General features: G+C 36.2%; 1 protein-coding gene across 6 annotated transcripts; it reads left to right on the top strand.

The window, feature by feature from the left end:
• Positions 1 to 453: 453 nt before the first annotated feature.
• LOC132039918 (lariat debranching enzyme) lies at positions 454 to 19,475 on the top strand. 6 transcript variants are annotated; one of them, XR_009410524.1, is made up of 12 exons: positions 454 to 591; positions 3,792 to 3,914; positions 4,448 to 4,605; positions 6,950 to 7,071; positions 7,295 to 7,488; positions 14,030 to 14,212; positions 15,262 to 15,380; positions 15,460 to 15,599; positions 15,895 to 16,014; positions 16,801 to 16,917; positions 18,446 to 18,547; positions 19,238 to 19,475. XR_009410524.1 is itself a non-coding variant. In XM_059430477.1 (11 exons), exons 2-10 carry the CDS (start codon positions 3,792 to 3,794, stop codon positions 16,887 to 16,889), a joined length of 1,248 nt encoding a protein of 415 aa, XP_059286460.1. In that variant the 5' UTR covers positions 460 to 591; the 3' UTR covers positions 16,890 to 16,917; positions 19,238 to 19,475. The 6 variants fall into 6 exon arrangements, 2 of the variants coding, with proteins under 2 accessions (XP_059286460.1, XP_059286459.1); XR_009410525.1 differs by lacking the exon at positions 454 to 591 and adding an exon at positions 623 to 761; XR_009410527.1 differs by lacking the exon at positions 454 to 591 and adding an exon at positions 687 to 709.
• The last annotated feature ends 779 nt before the right edge of the window (positions 19,476 to 20,254 follow it).

Here is a 20,254-nt window from a genome sequence, read left to right on the forward strand (position 1 = left end):
GTGTGTATCACCTCTACGTCCACATGTGATGCTTTGAATTACGTTGCAAAGAAACAACATCTGAATATAATTCTTGGCGATTGACACTCTCTGAGAGTTGATCAGGTCGAAAAAAATAAGTAGCCTTAAGACTTAACGGACGTAGTTTTATATATTGGATAAAATAATAAGGATTAGAGTGAATGAATGGGGTTTGTATCGAGGAAGAAAATAATAAGGATGACAAATTCGGGTAAATTAGTCAAGTTTGGTGATTTTGCTAGTTTTTAGAAATTGGGGAATTAAATCGTATTTCATATTTTTCAGTTTAGGAATACATCTAAAAATTATTTGCAGAAAATATAACCAAACACAACTTCCTCTTCAACTCTAACTTCAAAATTTTTAAAAAACAGTGAATTGTTTTTGGGTTTTTATTATGGCCAAAAGGCCTACTAAATAATTCTCACGGACAAACATTAATTCTTTAAATTACTGCGTTTTAATTTTTAAATAGTAGTGGTAATGTATTTTATTGAACGTCAAGTAAGGGTTTGGACGAACTCGTAACGTAAACACGGTAGCTCTACCTTCTCCCAAACAAACAACGAGGTACCTCTTCTCTCTCCCTTGGGTTCTTTATATTCGACCCTTTTTCACTTATTAAAATGTTCCAATCGAATTACTTTGCTGCCTATTGCATCAACTATAACGCCCACTTATTGGGAGGGTAAAACATCTTGCCAGTTATTGAGACTGCACTCCGTAAATAGTGGGTTCAGGCAAATATTTGACCCTTTCTTTTTCACTTTTTAATTTCAATTGTTTACTTTGCTAGCTGGTTATTGTATTGGATGAACTATGTGAAACACCTTTTTAGCTACTGACATAAATATTGCCCCCCACCATGTGTTTGATTATTTGCCACACTGACATTTACACCTATTTGGTGAAGTCTGAGTAACCAAACGCTTATTGCTTATTGATAATCACGTAGGTGTAAGTGTGGGGTGCTTTTGTCATAAATAAATATGTTGTAGCAGTAGGTCTAGGTATGTGTTACCATCGCACGCAATACCTTTGTCATGCATTGAATTGGAAATTCTTGTTGGCAAATCGTACAAGGGATCATTTATGCTATATGGTTGTTGGGCGGATTTAGGGTGTTGAATGGGTGTTCCCGGAACCTAGTAACTTTTGCGTGCAGCCTGTATTTGTATTGAAAAATTCAGTAAATATATGAGGAATACGACGTGGGAACCCATTCCCAAAGTGTGTTATTGGTCCAGTGGCAGAAACGAAGCATTTTAAGCTTTGCTGCCCTCTTGGTCAACGGTTTGAATTCTCTTGGTCACCATATAGGTCTTTAGTTTGTCTCTGGGTGGAACCCACAAACTTCAAATCCACAAATCCTTGACCCGCTTCTGATGGGTGTAACTATTGAGTTCAATAATAGACCCGGCGGATTTAACTTAGGCTAAGCTGTGCCATCAGACACCGTTTGGTCTAATCTTTTTCTAACTACACTTACAAATAATATGTGAAAACAAAAATAATCGTAGATAAAACAAGAAGTTGACAACCGGGACATCTTAGCGAAGATCGAGCGCGTCATATCCGTTGTTTAGGTTGCGAGATCGAACCGTCCACTAATCTTTTGAAACTTTTAAGCTCAGCTCTAAACAAAATAAAGGTAGAAGCTATCGAACTCTTGATCTTTTCCATAAAAAGTATCAATGAACCCATTGAGCCTAAAGTTCTATTGGCGTTTTGCGCCAAAAAAGAATTTTTTAGTAATCCTCAATGAGGTTAGTATGAATACACCTCGAATAATGAGGATTTTTTTAGGTGAGTTTTAGGAATATATTTGAATTGTTTTATTATTATAATCTATTTTTTTAAGACGATATTATTTTTATGATTTGTCTGTTTGTTCGCCTTTAAAATTTCGACACCGCTTATGAAACATCCTGCATACGCGCTTGTACAAAAACACATGTATGTTCACCACACTGAACCGTATAGTTTCAAATTCGTAACCTTGCTTTTAGATTGTTGTCCTGAAGTTCCCATCTGATTTGACTTAGTTCTAAATGTGGGATGGGCTAGGTCGTACTTGCTAGCCTCGAAGCTTGGTTGTGCTGAGTTACAGACATATGTACCTTAATTACAAATATCTGTGAGTGCTCCTATTATGATTGTCCCAATCTCTGTGATTAGCAACTGAAAGTCATTGCATATGAACAATCATGGATTGTGAATCACATGCAGGCGTTACTAGGATGATCTGTACCTACTGTGTTGCTAAAATCGGTAAAGGTTCACATGAATTGTTCTTGACAACTGAATGTTTAGGTGTAACTGTTTGCAGCTTTGGCAAGACAGCAAGTGGGGGTACTGGCTTGTCTATATTGAAAAAGAATTTTGCTTTGGGTGGGACATGTATCTTTCCATGGCTAAGATTAGATTGACTTAGTTAAACTAATCATCCCACCACACCCTTTGATGATTATCTCTTTTTTATTTTAAGAACTCAATCACTAAAACTATATCAACATTCATAAGATACCTTACCTTTAAATGACTAACGATAGCCTTTTATATATTTAATAGAATAGAATAGGGAAAAGAGAGAAAGCGAAATTAATTGAAATAAAGACGATGACAAAAGAAAAAAAGTTCTAATACCAATATAGTTGGTTCTGAAACCAAACACCAAAACATATAGTTTTGAAATTAATCTTTGCTCGGAACTTGGATCCAAAAGAAAAGGACCTATACGCATAAAGTCTAAGGAAGTTTAATAGCACTATAAATCAATATTGGTGAATAGTGAATAATGTGATATAAGATAAGACTTTGTATTTATTGTGGAATATATTGCATAACACAGTATAAACTTCTGCCAAAATACCTATATAGATGCAATTTACTAAAATCTACCTTACATCATACTTATCATCTTTATTACATATTCCAATTTTCTCTTATGCTATTTGTGGCATCATAGACTCCTTCCTACATTCCGAACGATGTAGTTATTTGACAAATTAGAGAAAGTGATGTTCCATAAACGTCAGAGCAAACTAACTTGGCTACCTTCTTGCACCCATGTTATTATAACTTTGTGCAACAGGAAAGTGTTGAAACTATTTTTTCCTGTTTCTATATGAAACATTCACTTACGTAGTTATCCATTACCAAGTATTCCATGAAAAGAAGGTTGGATGATATATATTGCGGTTCTTAAGAGGTGTAATTATGAGTGTAATTGTGAATTGACCTTTGGGTTTTTTAAAAACGTGACATCTGGGTTTTCTTAATGAAGATTGATGTTAAGAAGAATGGCTGTTCACCATTCATTGTCTGTTGTAGACAAGGACTTCCATATAAGAATGTGGCTTTTCATTACAAGCCACCAATGATTAATTCTAGAATTCAAAAGGTAAATTAAAAAATTAGAGGGCCACAACCTTTCCAGAAGGACAAATCAAATTTAAATATTTATATTATTTAAAATTTATTGTTAAATAATACTTATTTAAAAGTAGGATATTCAGGTTATTTAGAAGGCTATTTAGGTCTTTCAACTTTTTTATTTTGCGGTTCCAACTTTTGTAATAATATAGATAAATATAGATATCGATCAAATTCTGAAAGTGTTAATTTGCATGAGCAGTTTGTTTAGTTTATTTCACTGGTTTGCCGAGGAAAATCAGTAATGGGGAGACCACCCTTACTTTTTATTGTTTGGAATCTCTATAAATGGATTTTCAGTTGCTCTAATGGATTTTTTGGTTAGTTAAATACAGATGAGGATAGCAGTAGAAGGGTGTATGCATGGAGACTTGGATAATGTCTATGCCACCTTATTGCATTTGCAAGAAGTTCAGAATGTAAAGATTGATCTCCTTTTATGCTGTGGTGACTTTCAGGTAGATACACTTGTTCCTTGTTAACTTTTGACGCATTAGGTATTATTTGATTTTCCCAAACGAGTTAATAATGGATCGCATTTAGTATGTTGTTGTTGTTGTTGCTGTTGAGCTAATAATGGGAATCGGGATTTGGCTCATTTTATTAACATACACCACCCAACAATGATTACACTTGGATTTTTTGTTCTGAATCTTCTATGCATGATTATATGAAATTATTATCCATTCATTGGAAAATTAGGCTTTGGCTCATTCCTTTTAACAGATGCTATTCACTTTAAGAGTGCTTTTCATTTTGAATCTTTCTTCTTTGCTACGACTTTTTAGTGTTTTTTCTGAAAATGGTAGCATTACAACTCTTTAGTGTTTTGGTCTCTCGTATTAACTGATGAAACGAGTAAATAGACAAATTGTGTTTGGCCTTCGGATGTGTTGATTTGGCTGAAATTTTATAACAATTTGATGCATCTAAAAGACCTAAATCCTCAACTTGACTTATATGAACTGAGATATTTTATTTGTGCAAACAGGCTGTTAGGAATGAGAAGGATCTGGAAAGCTTAAATGTGCCACCTAAATACCGGAGCATGAACTCTTTCTGGAAGTATTACTCAGGAGAGAAAGTAGCACCATTTCCTACTGTGTTTATCGGAGGAAATCATGAAGCATCCAATTACCTTTGGGAACTGTGAGTTGGTGCAGTCATTATTGCATGAGATTGTTACCCATGATTGATTATACATTTCTGTACCTTATCTCTTGATCTGGAACTGTCAAAGCATCTTTATCTGTGTTTTCACTTTTATAGCTTTCTTTCACTGGATATTATTTGTGATGATATATTTTTTTTGAGATGGTAACAGTTATTTGTGATGATATATAGTCTTAATAAAAGCTGTTCAATCTTGAAATTAAAATGGTTTGTCAGCTGTCTTATAGTCATCTGGTGTAGTCCATATTATCAGGTTACCTGTGATAGATAGCCGTCTTCTGCAATGAACTATTCAAATTTTGTTGTTCTTGTATTACTTGACATTTGAGTGTCTATTCACTGTCAAGTGCTTACAATATTGACATGAAAGAAATTTAAGAAAGACGTCTTGGAAGTATCGCGAATGAGTTAATGGTCTGTGTATGAAGAGCTTATGTTTGTGCTGTCTGGTGATTGTTTGTTTCAGGTGAACCATTTTGCTTTCTTAATATTTAGTCTCTTGACTTGTGAATTGCTTTCATCTATTTATTTTCATATTTATCACTTTAAAATAAATGTTTAAATTAAGGACATGCAACTTACCGAGCAGAATAGTCGAGGTGCGTACATGTTGGTCGAGACACCGCCATTATGGATATGCCACTCACTACAAGAACAACTATGCTTTAATCCCAAACTAGTTTCGGTTGGCTCCATTTGGACCAATTTTATGCCAATACTCAATAATTCTATAGCACTAGAGGTTCACCTTATTTTCATTTGACATACAGACTTCTAATCTAACTAGAAAGATATCAAGCAATTTGGAACTATAATATAAGTAAACTAACACAACTACGCCTTAATCCCAGTACTCCCTTTGTCCCAACTTATGTGATGCACTTTCCTTTTTGGTCTATCCCAAAAAGAATGCTACCTTTTTATATTTAGAAATAATTTAACTTCAAACTTCCTATATACGCCTTAATGAGATGATTTATAGCAATACGAATATCTATGACTTGTTTTAGACCACAAGCTTCAAAAGTCTTTCCACATTTCTTAAACCCCGTGCCTAGTTAAAGGGCTTACATAAAATGGGACGGAGGTAATAGTTTTTCTCACCTATAGATCTTTTACTTCTATGGCGTTATGTTTTTCACTAGGTTCTCTTGAATTCTAAGAAGTTTTAGGTCTTTGTGGACAACTCTCCTTCATGTGGTTTAGGTCTATCTTGTCCCGTTTTAACACCTTCAATGACAATAGTATCACACCTTTTGGCCGGTTCTTTTGCAGTGTTATCAAAAGCGAAAAGCGCAAAAAAAGCTCTAAGGTCAGCTGGGGCTTTAAGCGCGAAGCGCATATAAAGCGTGGGCTTTAATGAAAAAAAGCGCAATGGTGCAAAAATACAAATATATATATATGTTTAGTCCAAGATTGATAATAATAAGCATGAATAACAAATATATGGACAAAGAAATTGTAAAAATATTAAGATAAAGTGAAATATCAATCATCTAGTGTCACCTCCTCAAGAGAGGCTCATTGGCAAGGAAAAGTATGTCTTAGCCTTGATGACGACACTGAAGCGCACATAAAGCGAGGCGAAGCGCTCAACATGTTTTGAGCCTCGCTTCAGGGCTTAAGCGCGCTTAAAGCGCGCCTTTGATAACACTGTTCTTTTGGAGGTATACGTAGAACATAATCAAATCATCTTAGGCAGCATTTTCTCGAATTATCCTCGATGTATGATATTTGTTCCTTCTGCCGGATGCATTGTTTCTAATGACCTCCTGTCCATCTTAACTTCTGCCATTTCTACGACACCCCTCTTCGGAATATGCAGGAATTTAAAAGTTCAGTATTCACTCCCATATAACAATACTACACCAGCTTTATAGAACTTTTCATTTTACTTTAAAAAAAAAAAAAAAAAAAAAATTATCTGTGGAACTAGCCTTTGAGGAGTTGCAACTTAGAAAAAAGAATAAGGACATTAAGGGTTTCATTTTCTCACAAGTTATTGTCTAGTTTACTTGAGGAACAAAGTGTTGAAACTTGATAGCTGGTTTGATATGACCAGTCATGTTGTATTTCTCCAATACATAATTCATCGGCTTCCTTTAAAATTTGTTTGTTGGATGCATTCTGGATTGTTCTCTCTTCTTCTTGCAAACTTGAGCATGAGAAGGAAATTCTTTTACTGTTCATAGATGAGTTTTTTAGTTATAGTTAATAAAGGGTATTACAGGATGGAACGGTGAATGAGAAATAACATGAAACGTAGTATGATACTTTCCTCAGCTTGCCTACCTAATACAATGGTTGTTTTTGCTTCCAGGTACTATGGAGGATGGGCAGCACCTCAGATATACTTCCTTGGATTTGCTGGAGTAATCAAGTTTGGCAACATTCGTATTGGTGGCCTTTCTGGAATTTATAAATCACACCATTACAATCAGGGTACGTCAGTCCTAGAAAATTTTAACTGGATTTGGATATTAACATTTTTAGTGTTGATGAGTTAGTGAAAGCAACCTTTGTAGGTTTTATCAAATTTCAAGTTGTATTAGTTGGCTAATTCACTGTACCTAACTCCTCTAGATTTGTTACTGAATATAAGTTTCAAAAACTTGAAATTGGATTTATGTGACCGTTATGTATGACAATTGCCTGATATTGACAGGGCACTATGAGAAGCTGCCTTATAGTCAACGGGATATTCGATCGATATATCATGTTCGTGAGTATGATGTCCACAAGCTCTTGCAAATTGAGGAACCAGTTGATATCTTTCTTTCACATGACTGGCCTGTTGGCATCACCGACTGTGGGGACTTGAAAGCTCTTCTTCGTCAAAAGCCTTTTTTTGAGCAAGAGGTAATCTTGAGCAGGTTCAATTTTTCCATCGCTGATATTCCTTGTTTGATAAAGCTTATACACAGATCTGCTTATCCTACTGGAAAATACCATACAACAACAACAACAACAACCACTACGCCTTAGTCCCGAACAAGTCGGGTTGGCTATATGAATCCCCATTTCTTCATTTAAGCTCATGTCATATCATCATCATACTAAATAAAATAAAAGTGAAAAATAAGTTGAAAATATAATAACAATTACATCAATAATAATAATAATAATAATAATAATAGTAACAACAACAATAATAATAATAATAGAAGGCCGTTAACAAGCCTAAAACCTATCCTCAGCTAGTAGCTATCACCTATATGGATCTTTTTCCTCCATTGCCCTATCTTTAGCTAAGTCTGCGTTGATACCAAGCATTTGTATGTCTTTCAAGACCATCTTCTTTCACATGATTTTTGGTCTACCCCGCCCCCTTTTAACACCTTCACTTACCATAGTTTCACACCTACAGACCAGTGCATATGTAGGTCAACTCGGAACATGCTCAAACCATCTGAAGCGACCTTCTCGCATTTTATCCTCAAAGGTGTGCTACTTGTCCCTTTTGGAGAATATGGTCATTTCGAATCTTATGTAATCTAGTATGACCGGCACATCCATTTTACATCCGCATCTCTGCAACACTCATCTTGTGGATATGTTGGACTATAGCAGCCCAACATTCACTACCATATAATATTGTCGGTCTTATAGCTGTTCTATAGGACTTTCCTTTCACTTTAGTAGGCATCCTTCTATCGCAAAACGCCCTGGTAGCACTTCTCTATTTCAACCATCCGATTTTAATCCTATGAGGAACATCTTCATCTCTCACTCCATTCTCTTGAAACGACGAGCCTAGATATCTAAAATGTTTGCATTTTGGCAAGACAATCCCATCTAGGCTCTCCTCAACCTCTCTCTTCTCATGCTGACTAAATGTGCCATGCATGTATTCAGTCTTAATTCTACTTATCCTAAAAACCCTACTCTTTAAAGTGCTCCATAGTTCAAGCTTTTTGTTGACAACCTCGCTTTGTCAATTAACGCAATATCATCTACAAATGGGACCTTACCTTGTATTGTGTTGGTTAGCTCGTCCATAACTAGGGTAAAGAAGTAAGGACTTAATGCCGATCCCTGGTGTAAACCCATTGTTATGGGAAACTCCTAGGTATCACTTACTACTATTTTCACGCTAGTGACGGCTCCTTCATACATGTCCTGTATGACATTACATATTTAATATGAATTCCTCTCTTTTCTGTCACCCACCAAAGGACCTTACGTGATACTCTATCATATGTTTTCTCTAGATCAATAAACACCATGTTTCGGTCTTTCTTCTTTACGGGATAGATATTTGTCAATCTTCTTAGCAAGAATATAGCCTAGTTAGCTTTTTTGTTAGATCGACACTCAAGACTCAGTTGCGAGCAATAGCGTCTTACACTTTCCTATAGACCAATACACAGGTGATTCACCATAGTCCAATCGATTGAGGAGGTTAACTAATGACTGAGTATGAGGTGGGAATAAACAAAATATTCTATGAAGAATCTCCCTTTGATCTCCGCAGGAGGACCGATTAATGCTTATTATCAATACTTGTGGGAGCTCACCCCTATGGCTTTAGCACACACTCCCTCTTATAAGAATAAATACCCATACTATTGAACTATAGCTCCCCTGTACGAGATGAACTCAATAGAGAAGAGAGGATGAGTGCATTTTTCTTTTATATTAAAATAAATAAAGCTTTTTTTAGTTTCCTTGCAACTAGTGACTGGCGAGTCAGAAGCCCTTATAGCAAGTGCTAGCTCTATTTATCCTGTTGGGATTAGAGTGAGGAGTGGAATGGAAGAAAGAAAGTTATCCTTATCTTCTCCTCCAATCGGGGCCCGATAATCCTTGGGGGCTGGTATGTCCTTTTAGCTCTGGTCTGGGGAACGCCGATCAGAGAAAACACTCCTATAGTGTTGATTTGGCAATTTGCGTCTAGTGGGGAGCTTTGCCATCTCAAAGAATAAGCGGATCTTCCCTTGCATGTGGATCTTAAAGTTGTGCCTCTTTTGATGGCGGGTAGCTAGTGCCAACTCTGCTAGGTATAGGGAGGGGCTTTTCTACAAGTCGCATTACTGGTCGATGGCATAATTTTGGAAGCAGTTGAGATGCCTCTGTTGGGGAAACCCTTCCTTGCATTCTTTTATTATATTCGCTTCAATCGCTCCTGAATTGGGGGATTAAAGATCGAAAGACTTTCCTATGCTCTTACTCTATTAGGAAGGAAATTTCCTGGTCTTCACTCTTCGCTCCTAACTGACTAAAAATGTCATCTAGCTCCTTATTTTTTGAACTCTCGGCTTACGCAATGATCGGATCGGAAGAACTCTTTTCAACCGCCCATATTGAGTCATCGGCTCCTTTGTAGATCTACCAGACATAAATCCAAACTGGTTCTCTTTCACTCATGTGTTCCTAAGTGTATGCTCTGTAGCTCTTTCCCAGAGTTTCATCATATGACTCATGAGTTTTTTTTTCTTTTTTCGAGAAGGTAAAATATGACTCATGAGTTTGATGCCATGATAGTTCACAACTTTGAATATCTCCTTTGTTCTTATAAATGGGAATCATGGTACTATGTCTCCATTCATTAGGCATCCTACCGCTTCTTGGTATAGCATTGAATAGCTTGGTGAGCCATTCTACTCCGACATCTCCAAGACACTTCCAAACCTCTATAGGGATACTATCATGACCACAAACTTTTCTAATCTGCATATTTTTCATGGCACCCTTTACCTCTATCGGTCTAATTCTAGGAATGTAGCTAAAGTTTCTATCATTCACCGACATGTGAGGTCTAAAATGTTATTCTGTTGGTTCGAGTTGAACAATTGATCAAAGTAGTCTCTCCTTGATCTCGTTATCTCCTGTCAACACTTGCTGAGAATCATCCTTAATACACTTCACTTGGTTTAAATCCTTACCTCTTCACTTGGTTTAAATCCTTACCCTTCTTCTCTTCAGTGATTGTGATACGGGAGGAGATACGGCCGTACATGGGGGCATACGGACCATATTTGGTACCGTATGTCGAGTCCAATTTTTCTTTTTTCTTTTTTTAAAACCAATAGACCATTAGGTATATTGCCTAATGATGTATTTTTTATTATAGATAAAAGCAAAGGAAATAACAGTTGTGTCTGCTGCAATTGCAGCTACATTATGTCCAAAGTGGAAACTAGCAAGTTTGAAAAGAAATAAAAATCTAGCTCCTATACTCACTACTGCTAACAGTTGTAGAGAATGCCTATTAGTGATCTGTAATGTAACTTTTTGGCCTTGATAATGTTCATTCTGATCTGCAAACTGCCATGCTCCTCTCCTGTGTATGTGCTCAATGTCATCATTTATAGCCTGGTTGGAAAGCCACAAGGGAATTGGAATTGGGTGTAATTACACGGTTTGACATGTTTGTTTGGCCAGGTAATTACCAAGTTAGAGAGGAATTGGGTGTAATTGGGAGGGTGTAATTACACTCACAAATTCTCAAGGCGCGGGGGGGGGGGGGTGTTGTTAAGAATTGAGTGTAATTTCTTTTTTTTCTTCTTTTTATTTAAGTTTCTTTCTTTTTAAATTTAGTTTTCATTTCCCTTATTTTAGTTTCTTTTCTTTTAAGTTTATTTTTTATTTCTATTAATTTATTTATTTTTTTAGTTTTTAAATTGTTTTATTTTTATAATATATTTTTTAACATATTTTTCTTTCTTCTCATTTTTCAACCTTTACTTTTTCTGATTCCATTTAATTGCTCGCATTTCTTATTTCTTATTTATTTCTTCATTTAGCGTAAGTGCGTAACTGATTTATTATAGTTTTTGAAACTACACCTACTAATATTAGTAAAAATGAGTCATTAACAAACTTGATATATAACGAGTGTTGTCATTAAAGTATAATTTCATTGTTGAATGAGGTTACAGACTTATGTTTTTCTTTTCTTTTGAATTATGTTTACTCAAGTTATTTTGGAACTTATTTTATGTTATGTTGGAACTTGACATCAGAGTATTATGTTAAATAAAATTGGATTTCGAATTTATGTTATATTTTCGACTCCAATTTATTTGTTTTAGTAGTATTGACTTGTTATTTCACATTGCATGCCGTTCATTTTTCAATTAGAATTGATATATTATTTTTTTGTCAAACATTTGAATAATGTTATGGAACTATATTTATAAATATTTCTTTTTTCCCAAACATGCGTCCATGATATTCTTACAAAATGTATCCTTTTAGGTTTTTGAATTAATTAAATTAAATCATTATTAATATGAAAAATACATATCAATTATTCTTTACAATATTAGTTACAATAGATGATTATTAATTAATATATTTTCAAGAAACAATATGTATCTTAAATATCTAATTTAGTATCACTTATAAAGGCACATATTTGTCAAATATTAATTTTCATTTTTGATGATTAATTTTTGTTTTTAAAATTTAATCAAACTGTGTAATTACACTTGTCTAGCCAAACAATACGCTTGTAATTACACTATAATTACGTTGTGACAAACAAACAAGCCGTTGTAATTACTAAACTGCGTAATTACTAGGCTGTGTAATTACTACCGTAGTAAAAAAACCAATTCCAATTACCAGGTAGATTTCCAAACAGACCCTTAATCTTCTTCCAATTACCAGGTAGATTTCCAAACAGACCCTTAATCTTCTTGGATCTGATCCTTAAAGTTGGGCATTGCTGTTTGTCCAAATTCAGGTCTATTGTGGCATCCCTGAGAATAGCTAACTAAACACGTTGGTTGGAAAATGGTTAATCTTGTCTCTGCCAGAACCTAACTCCTTTGACAAGGCTTAATCTCAACTTAGGCGGATTAAATCTTCCATCCTTGTCTAATTCGTTCCTTCTTTACATACTTTGAAGGAACTCTTCTTAAGTAAAGCTTGGGCCGTTGGCTGCTTTAAAGAAAATGATATGTGGTTGTGGTGCATTTTGCTTGACCTCGATGCTCAGAATTCCAAAAAGATTTCATGTCCAAAAGCTATCTTCTATGGGATGAAGAGACTTGATTTTCTTCTCGTACAGAGCAGTCTGCTTGTTTTAGGTGATAGTTGATTTTTCCAAATATTTGCAAGCACTTTCTTATAATAATATTAAACAGAATTCCTTTATTTATTATAGACATCATCCTTGAGTACCCTCACATTACAAATGGTTCATGACAGAGGCACACTAAATTTTCTTGAAAATCGCATATCTAAGAGCCTGTTTGGAAGGGCTTAAAAAGAGCAGCTTATAAGCTGAAAATTTTCAGCTTATAAGCCAAAAAAAATAAGTTGGGCTTTTTTTTGGCTTATAAGCTGTTTTCAGCTTATAAGCTGCTTTAAATAAGCTAAGCCAAACGGGCTCAGTTATTTTTTTGGGCTTATTTTAAGCACAAAATGGCTTTAAGCTGGCCAGCCAAACACTCAAAAAGCTTATAAGCTGTTTTCAGCAACTTATAAGCCAATCCAAACGGGCTCTAAGACCCAAGTTCATCAATCTGGCTTACTGTTGTAAAGAGTTTTTAACAGGAACTGGAGATCAAATTACCACAGGTATAGAAGATTGCACTTGCCCAACCTGATTTTCCTGCTGAAAATGTACCCCTTGTTGAGATGTGACCACCACCACAGAATTGTTATCCAGAATCTTTTGAATCTCCTCATTGGCCTTAACCTGTTTCTGCTGATCTATTTGATTAGAGCTAGGCCTGACCACCCATTTTATCTTCTTTCTTTCCACGTTTATCTCTCAGCTCCTTCTGAATTCTCAATTTTTAATAGCAAGAGGATTCAGTTGTTCAAGATAAGTAGTTGTTTGGTTCATTTTATATCATGTGCAAGTATTTCAGCTCTGTACGGAAGTCTTACGTAGTGGGTGCTTTTTTGCCTCCAGGTTAAGTTACTTGTTTTTCCATGACGTGCCTTTCTTGAGGTGTTCAGCAAGACTAAGAGCACTACTATTTCACTGCTTCTTTTTCCGGATATAGTAAACCCACCCCCAAAACCTCCTTCCCCAAGTCAAGAATGGGTACTCTGCTTTGTTCACTTGGTCGCTCAAACAGCCAACACATTTGGTTGGTTGGAGTAGAGTGCTTTACCACTGGAGCAACCTCATTGTTTCACTTGTTTTCTTCCTATCACATTTAATTGGACAACTCCTTGGTCTAATATTTATTATCCTTTGATTTCCTATTATTTTAGTTCTCTTCATTAAGAACATGTGTACATATCTGTTATGTTTACAGAAGTTGTATTTGTCATTTTGTAATTAGTATCTTTGAACCATAAGTAGCGCACATGTGTTTGTACATTCTTTAATTTCCTTGGCCTTGTATCATATTCGTCTTCTGAAGTGTGGAATTATATTTGTTCCATCTTTTCAGTCCCTTAATGCCCTGATAATTTAAGATATGTACTCTTTCAGATAAAGGATAGAACTCTGGGAAGCAAACCTGCTGCAGAATTACTGGGAAAGTTGAGGCCTTCTTACTGGTTTTCTGCACATCTGCACTGCAAATTTTCTGCTTTAGTTCAGCATGAGAAGGATGGTCCTTCCACAAAGTTTCTTGCTCTTGATAAGTGCCTCCCTGGTAGAAAGTTTTTGCAGGTATTTCTCTGCATCCTGTTGTTTATGGAGTCGAGACCTTTTTATAGTTCGCACATAAAGTTAAGGCTGAATGCATACACAAACACTTAAACTTGTCGGAAATTTTCATTTAGACACCTAAACTAAGCCGATAACCTATTGAACACTAAATCTAATCTCAAAATGTGCCTATCAAACATCGTTGGTGACTTGGCAAGTTGCATATTTGTCACCTGAACTTGAGCACGTGATTGCCGGAAAAAATAGAGTTTTGCCTGAAATTTGACTTCAGGCCATTTTTCCAACTTTTCTTCTTGTATGTTTCATCAGAAGAAGAATACACCAGCAAATGATTTTGTGAATTCTTCTTTGTTTTCTTACTGCTAATAATTAGAGATTGGTTATAGAACAATAATACATGCTTTTAGATCTTCTTTTTCTTCAGATTCAAGTGAAATCGCATCTTCCTCCGGCCATCAGACCCCTTCCTCTTATACTATTCCTCTCTTCCTTTTATCCCAAAATCCTTCCCTCACAGTCTTTGAAAACAGATTTATATAACCCCACAAATCTGGAATCTATTGGACTTCGCCGGAAGATATTGTTCAGCAAGATATAAAATTATGTTTTTTCTCAATATCATTCTGCCAGATCTAGGAACACCTTCGTGACCCAAGTCTGTGCCGGAACTATTATTGAGGCTCCAAATCTGAATGTTTTTCTGCTTCTCTGGTTTACTTGTCGGGAAAATAGCCTCATCGGAGAGGAGATTTACAGAAGTCTTTTCAGGTCAACTCAGTCTCTTTTTACTTGATATCTTTGCTGACATGTCCTTTCATCGTTGGTTTTACTTGCCAAATCACAGCAAGTGATTTTCACGCGCTTTAAGTTGTTTAGAATTGTGAATTAAGTGTTCAAATTTGGCTCGAGTTGAAGTGTTCAATAGGTACAACTCTTAAGTTCAAGTGCTCAAATGAAAAAAAAAAAAAATCGGAAAAGTTTAAGTAGCTGCATATGTATTCAGCCTAAAGTTCATGTATTGATTTGTGTGACTCCCTTGTGCTCTATAGGTTATTGAAATTGAGTCCGGACCAGGACCTCATGAACTTCAACTTGATGAAGAATGGTTGGCTATTACGAGAAAGTATAATGCTGTCTTGCCCTTGACAGTGAGGAGTGTGAACTATAAGTACGTACATTTCATAGTTTTTGTTCTTTTATCGTGTTTCATGGAAATCAGCTCGTAACTCCCTCCATTTTGATTGTAGTAATGTACATCTTGACATAGAACAGTGCCGCCAGTTTGTAAGAAATAAGCTGCGGACAAGAGGATCCAAGCCATTTGAATTTGTTCAGACCGCACCATGCTACAACCCTTCTCAACCTATTGCCAATGGTGTATTCCATGGTGATTATCTGTACACCAGGACATTATCTATGCATACTTTCTTTTGTGTCATAAGATGCTCGGTGGAGTCAATTGAGAATCTGGCATAATCATCTAGAATAAAAACTGAGTTTGTCCTGAACTACTTAACAAGCGAGACTGAAATTTGTCCAGTAAAAGCTCACTGTTATCTTCATTTTGAAGTCTTTGAGTACAGTTAAACATAGTACTAGTTCTCATTTTTATCTATTAGTCTATTGCAAGATAGTTTATAGCAATGGATGTTGATTCTCTCTCCTTTCTGTTTCCTTCACAGGTTTCTATAAAAACCCTCAGACAGAAGCTCTTTTACAGTTCCTGGAACTTGAGTGTCTTCTTAATAAAATGCCAGAATCAAGCGAGCCTGCTGCAAGTCCAGCCTCATTTGTTTCGGGATGTAAATGTTCTTCCTCTATTGATCGTAAAGTTATTTGGCCTTGTGATTTATGATCCATTATCTGTATTCAATTGACACTGGTTGAAGTTTTATGTACTACACTCTTTGTTTATTATGACATAGGGAGAGAAGAAACCAGAAGTTCTAACAATAGAAGGATGTGGTTGTCTACATTTTTCTTCTGGAAAAACGATTCTCTGACATAATATAGAGCCACCTTAGATACAATTTAATGGTAATATTTTCGACCATCGCTAAGGATTCAAATAGCTAATGCAAGGCTTAAGCTCAGGTTAGTTTAGGAATACTGCATGTATATTAAGAATTGACAAGCAGAATTCTTATACGTAATCCTTTGAGGAGTAATAGCTTCTGTCCTGAACCCTTACTTTTTACAATTTCTGCAAATATTTAGGTGAGTCATGGTTTATTACCTTTCATAGATTTACTTTCGTTGGTTGATTTTAAAATGGCATTCTCTGCGGCTGCCAGAGACCTTCGATTACGTATTCTGCTTTGAAAACTGTGTATGTTACCATGTATTCACTCACATTTTCTTTTGTCAGCAATGTCATTGTATACCCTATATATGTATGCTATGCAATTTAATTAAGTATAGCTGACGATGTTTCTAGTATAGAGATATCTTGTATGGTAGAGTCATAGCTCTTCAGTCTCCTATTTTTAGTTTTGATGTATATTTATATTCTAGAAGAGGGTTTTTCTACATAACAGTAATCTTGAATAACTTGGGTTGACCTTTACCTAGTCTTAATGCATTTTCAGGTTCATCTGATTACGATAGTGAAGATATACCCATTGATGATGTGGATGATATGGAGGATTTCAAAGAGGATGACCCAGAAGATGCTTAAGAAGGATTAATCTTAAGCTCAGATCTTGGTACTTATTTTTTATCGGTTCCTTATAACAGTCATGATTAATTTATGTCTGACAATAAATTGTTGTAAAAGGCTGTTCCCAAAGAATTACCGCTATAAAGGGTAAATGAAAGCTGCAGTTTTAATGGGCAGCTTCACTTCACAGAATTGTTTTGATATTTGAAACGCTGCCCCTTTTCCATTATTTTTGGCCATTTTTAGACCTTAATATCTTCTACTTGTTCTCACCTTGCTATCCGAACCTTTGAGACAATGAATAGGTGGTGCTTAAGCCTTTGCGGGAGTTGATAACTAATTTCATCACCTTTGTCCGGATCACTAAACCTTTACTGGTATTTGAACTATTGCTGGTTTAATATCGATGGTGGAACGTTATGATTTTCTTGTATTGGGCACAGCTGAATTGCATGTTCTCTCGTAGTTTTCCTAGGTTGTGCACAATATCTTAGTGTTAGGTGGAAGTTGTAGGCAACATCATCACATGAGAGGACATTCTTATAAATGTGCCTCATGAAAGAAAGGAAGTTTCAAATATCTTAGGTCTATTATACAAGAAAATGGGATATTGACGATGATGTCTCACATCGTATTGGTGCAGGGTGGATGAAATGGAGGCTCGCTTCAGGAGTGCTGTGTGATAAGAAGGTGCCACCAAAACTTAAAGGCACGTTCTACAAAGTGGTTGTGAGACCAACTTTGTTGTATGGGGCAGAGTATTGGGCAGTCAAGAGCTCTCACGTCCAAAAGATGAAAGTTGCGGAAATGACAATGTTGCGATGGATGTGTGGGCACACTAGGCGAGATAGGATTAGGAATGAAGATATCCGGGATAAGATGGGAGTGACATCAGAGAAGGACAAGATGCGGGGAAGCGAGGGCGAGATGGTTTGGGCATGTGAGGAGGAGAGACATAGATGCCCCAGTGCGGAGGTGTGAGAAGTTAGCTATGGATGGTTTCAGAAGAGGTAGGGGTTAGCCGAAGAAGTATTGGGGAGAGGTGCTTAGACAGGACATGGCGCAGTTTCAGCTTACCGAGGACATGACCTTAGATAGGAGGGTATGGAGGACTCCGATTAGGGTAGAAGGCTAGTAGGTAGTAGCAGTGTTGATCTATAGTCTATTGTCCTTTGATTCTTGCTACTATATGTTGTTTCTTGTACTTCGATTATTTTATTTGTCTGTGGTAGCTACTGCTTCCTTTTTTCAGACTGCGCTATCATGACTTATTTGCTTTCTTTAGTTTCGTTTTCATTTTGCTTTGAACTGCTTGTGCTTATCTGACATTTTCTCGTCGTGTTTTCTCTTGAGCCGAGGGTCTTTCGAAAATAGCCTCCCTATCTTCCGAGATAGGGGTAAGGTCTGCGTACACTTTACCCTCCCCAGACGCCACATTGTGGGATTTCACTGGGTATGTTGTTGTTGTTGTAGCTGATGACTGTATTATGGTGAATCACAAAAGCCATCCCAATTCTTTTCGTGGAGAAAAGGTATGATCGTAAAAACTCATTTTGCCATGGATCCACTTGCAGAGATTGCTTGGCTTTAAAGATCGATAACTGTGCCCAGCAAAAGGGACCGATATCTGTTTATCATTGGCAGTGCTTCTGGGTCATCCACTGAACTCCAGGAAGGTATATAAATATATGAGTATTTCGGTTTTATGTATGCTTATACTCAGCCATTTAGTTTACATAACTGAATCATAATTGAGTTGGTACTCACCAATTATTGAAAGCAATTGTGTTCCTGTCCTGCTGAAAAGCCGTGTTATGGTTGGCTCTGATTGCTGTTACAGTATTATTGTACTGCGTGAGTTATGATATTATTGGTGGAAAAGTAAATTTGTTTGTATTTTAGCTAGGCATGTGACAACTATGCCCTCTGTCTTTAAATGTATGTGTGTCATGAATCTGTTGTTCAATAAATCTTAGCTTTTGCTGATATAACATGCCAAGTAGATACAGATAATTTTGTGCCTGCTGATGCCTTGTGCTAAGTGATCAAATACACGCGAACCCTTGTAATGGTTAATGATAATTGTATGTGATAAGTTTCGCAAGCTTTTAAGGTTGAGCTAACTATCCTTTTTTACTTTCTTCTTTTATGAAAAATCAGAAGCCGCAAAGTGAAGCCATTAAAAACTGAGTTTATAGTCAAAAGTACAAGTAACAGAAGGGGAAATCCCTGTCCACCTGCCAGAATTAAAAGTCGCTTTACGTTTCAACTTCATTCCCTTGGAGATCAATGTAGATTCATAAGAGGGTCGTGAGTATGTTTGACACTGAAAATGCTAAATACTCGCCTATTTTAATTGATTGCAGCCTAGGTGGATCTACTAGGGAGGGGCAACCAGTTTGTGGATGGATTAGCTAAAATGGGCAGCAGACTCGGTGAAACTGAAGACTTTTTGCTATTTGATTACCCCCGTCTATGTGTATTCTACTATTTCAATCAGGACTTGAAAGGGCAAACTTTTCCATGGTTGTAAGTTGTAGCATGACGCAGTAACATTTATAGGTTAATATTCCATGGTTGATGTACCTAAGGGGTTGAACCAAATCATACAAATTGAATATTTACCGAGCAAATACTAGGTATAAATTTTCTAAGGAAACAGATAAAGCATGCAAATAGTAAATAAATTCTAGATGCAAATTTTCCCATAGCATAATAAAAGTGCGTAAAGACCCGCGACAAGTAGCAAATAAGTACTTAAACAAATGTAGAAGAAGAGTGTCACGACCCAAATCTGACACTTAAGCCGTGATCGGGCATTTGATGAGTTTCTACCTATTAGGCATATGCTCTAAGCTAAACATGCGGAAAAATAAAGGAAGAATATACTCATAGTCGCAATACATCAAGATCAGTGTAGAAACAAAATACAAGTACTGAGTCTATCTATTAATTCCATGGTATGATTAAGTCATAAAACCATTAGTTTGAATATAAAATACGAGACGCAACTCGGAAGACGTACCAAGTGTGCAAAGAAGAAGAGGTTGGTATGGTCTAATGGTGGCTCACCTCGACTGAAATAGATTTAAGAAAGATGAAATAATCAGGTATCGGCTACTTGGTCGCAGCTGTGGCTTTTGCACTTTTTTTTGCGCTGATTGCCCTTCATTTGGGGTGGTCTTTAATTTTTGCCGTTCAAATTGATGGTCTTTAATTTTTGCCCTTCGCCCAATACCCCGAGATCGTGGGTTCCAATCCCAGCTCAATTAAAAAAAAAAAATCGCAAGGCAGAATTTTGCAAATCTGTCCATACAAATTCTGCTCATGTGCAATTCTGCCTTTAAGCCCAAATTCTACCTTAGAATTTGCGCATGCCTGAA

The sequence above is a fragment of the Lycium ferocissimum genome, chromosome 12 (genome assembly GCF_029784015.1).
Source record: "Lycium ferocissimum isolate CSIRO_LF1 chromosome 12, AGI_CSIRO_Lferr_CH_V1, whole genome shotgun sequence".
In the NCBI taxonomy this organism is placed as follows: Eukaryota; Viridiplantae; Streptophyta; class Magnoliopsida; order Solanales; family Solanaceae; genus Lycium; species Lycium ferocissimum.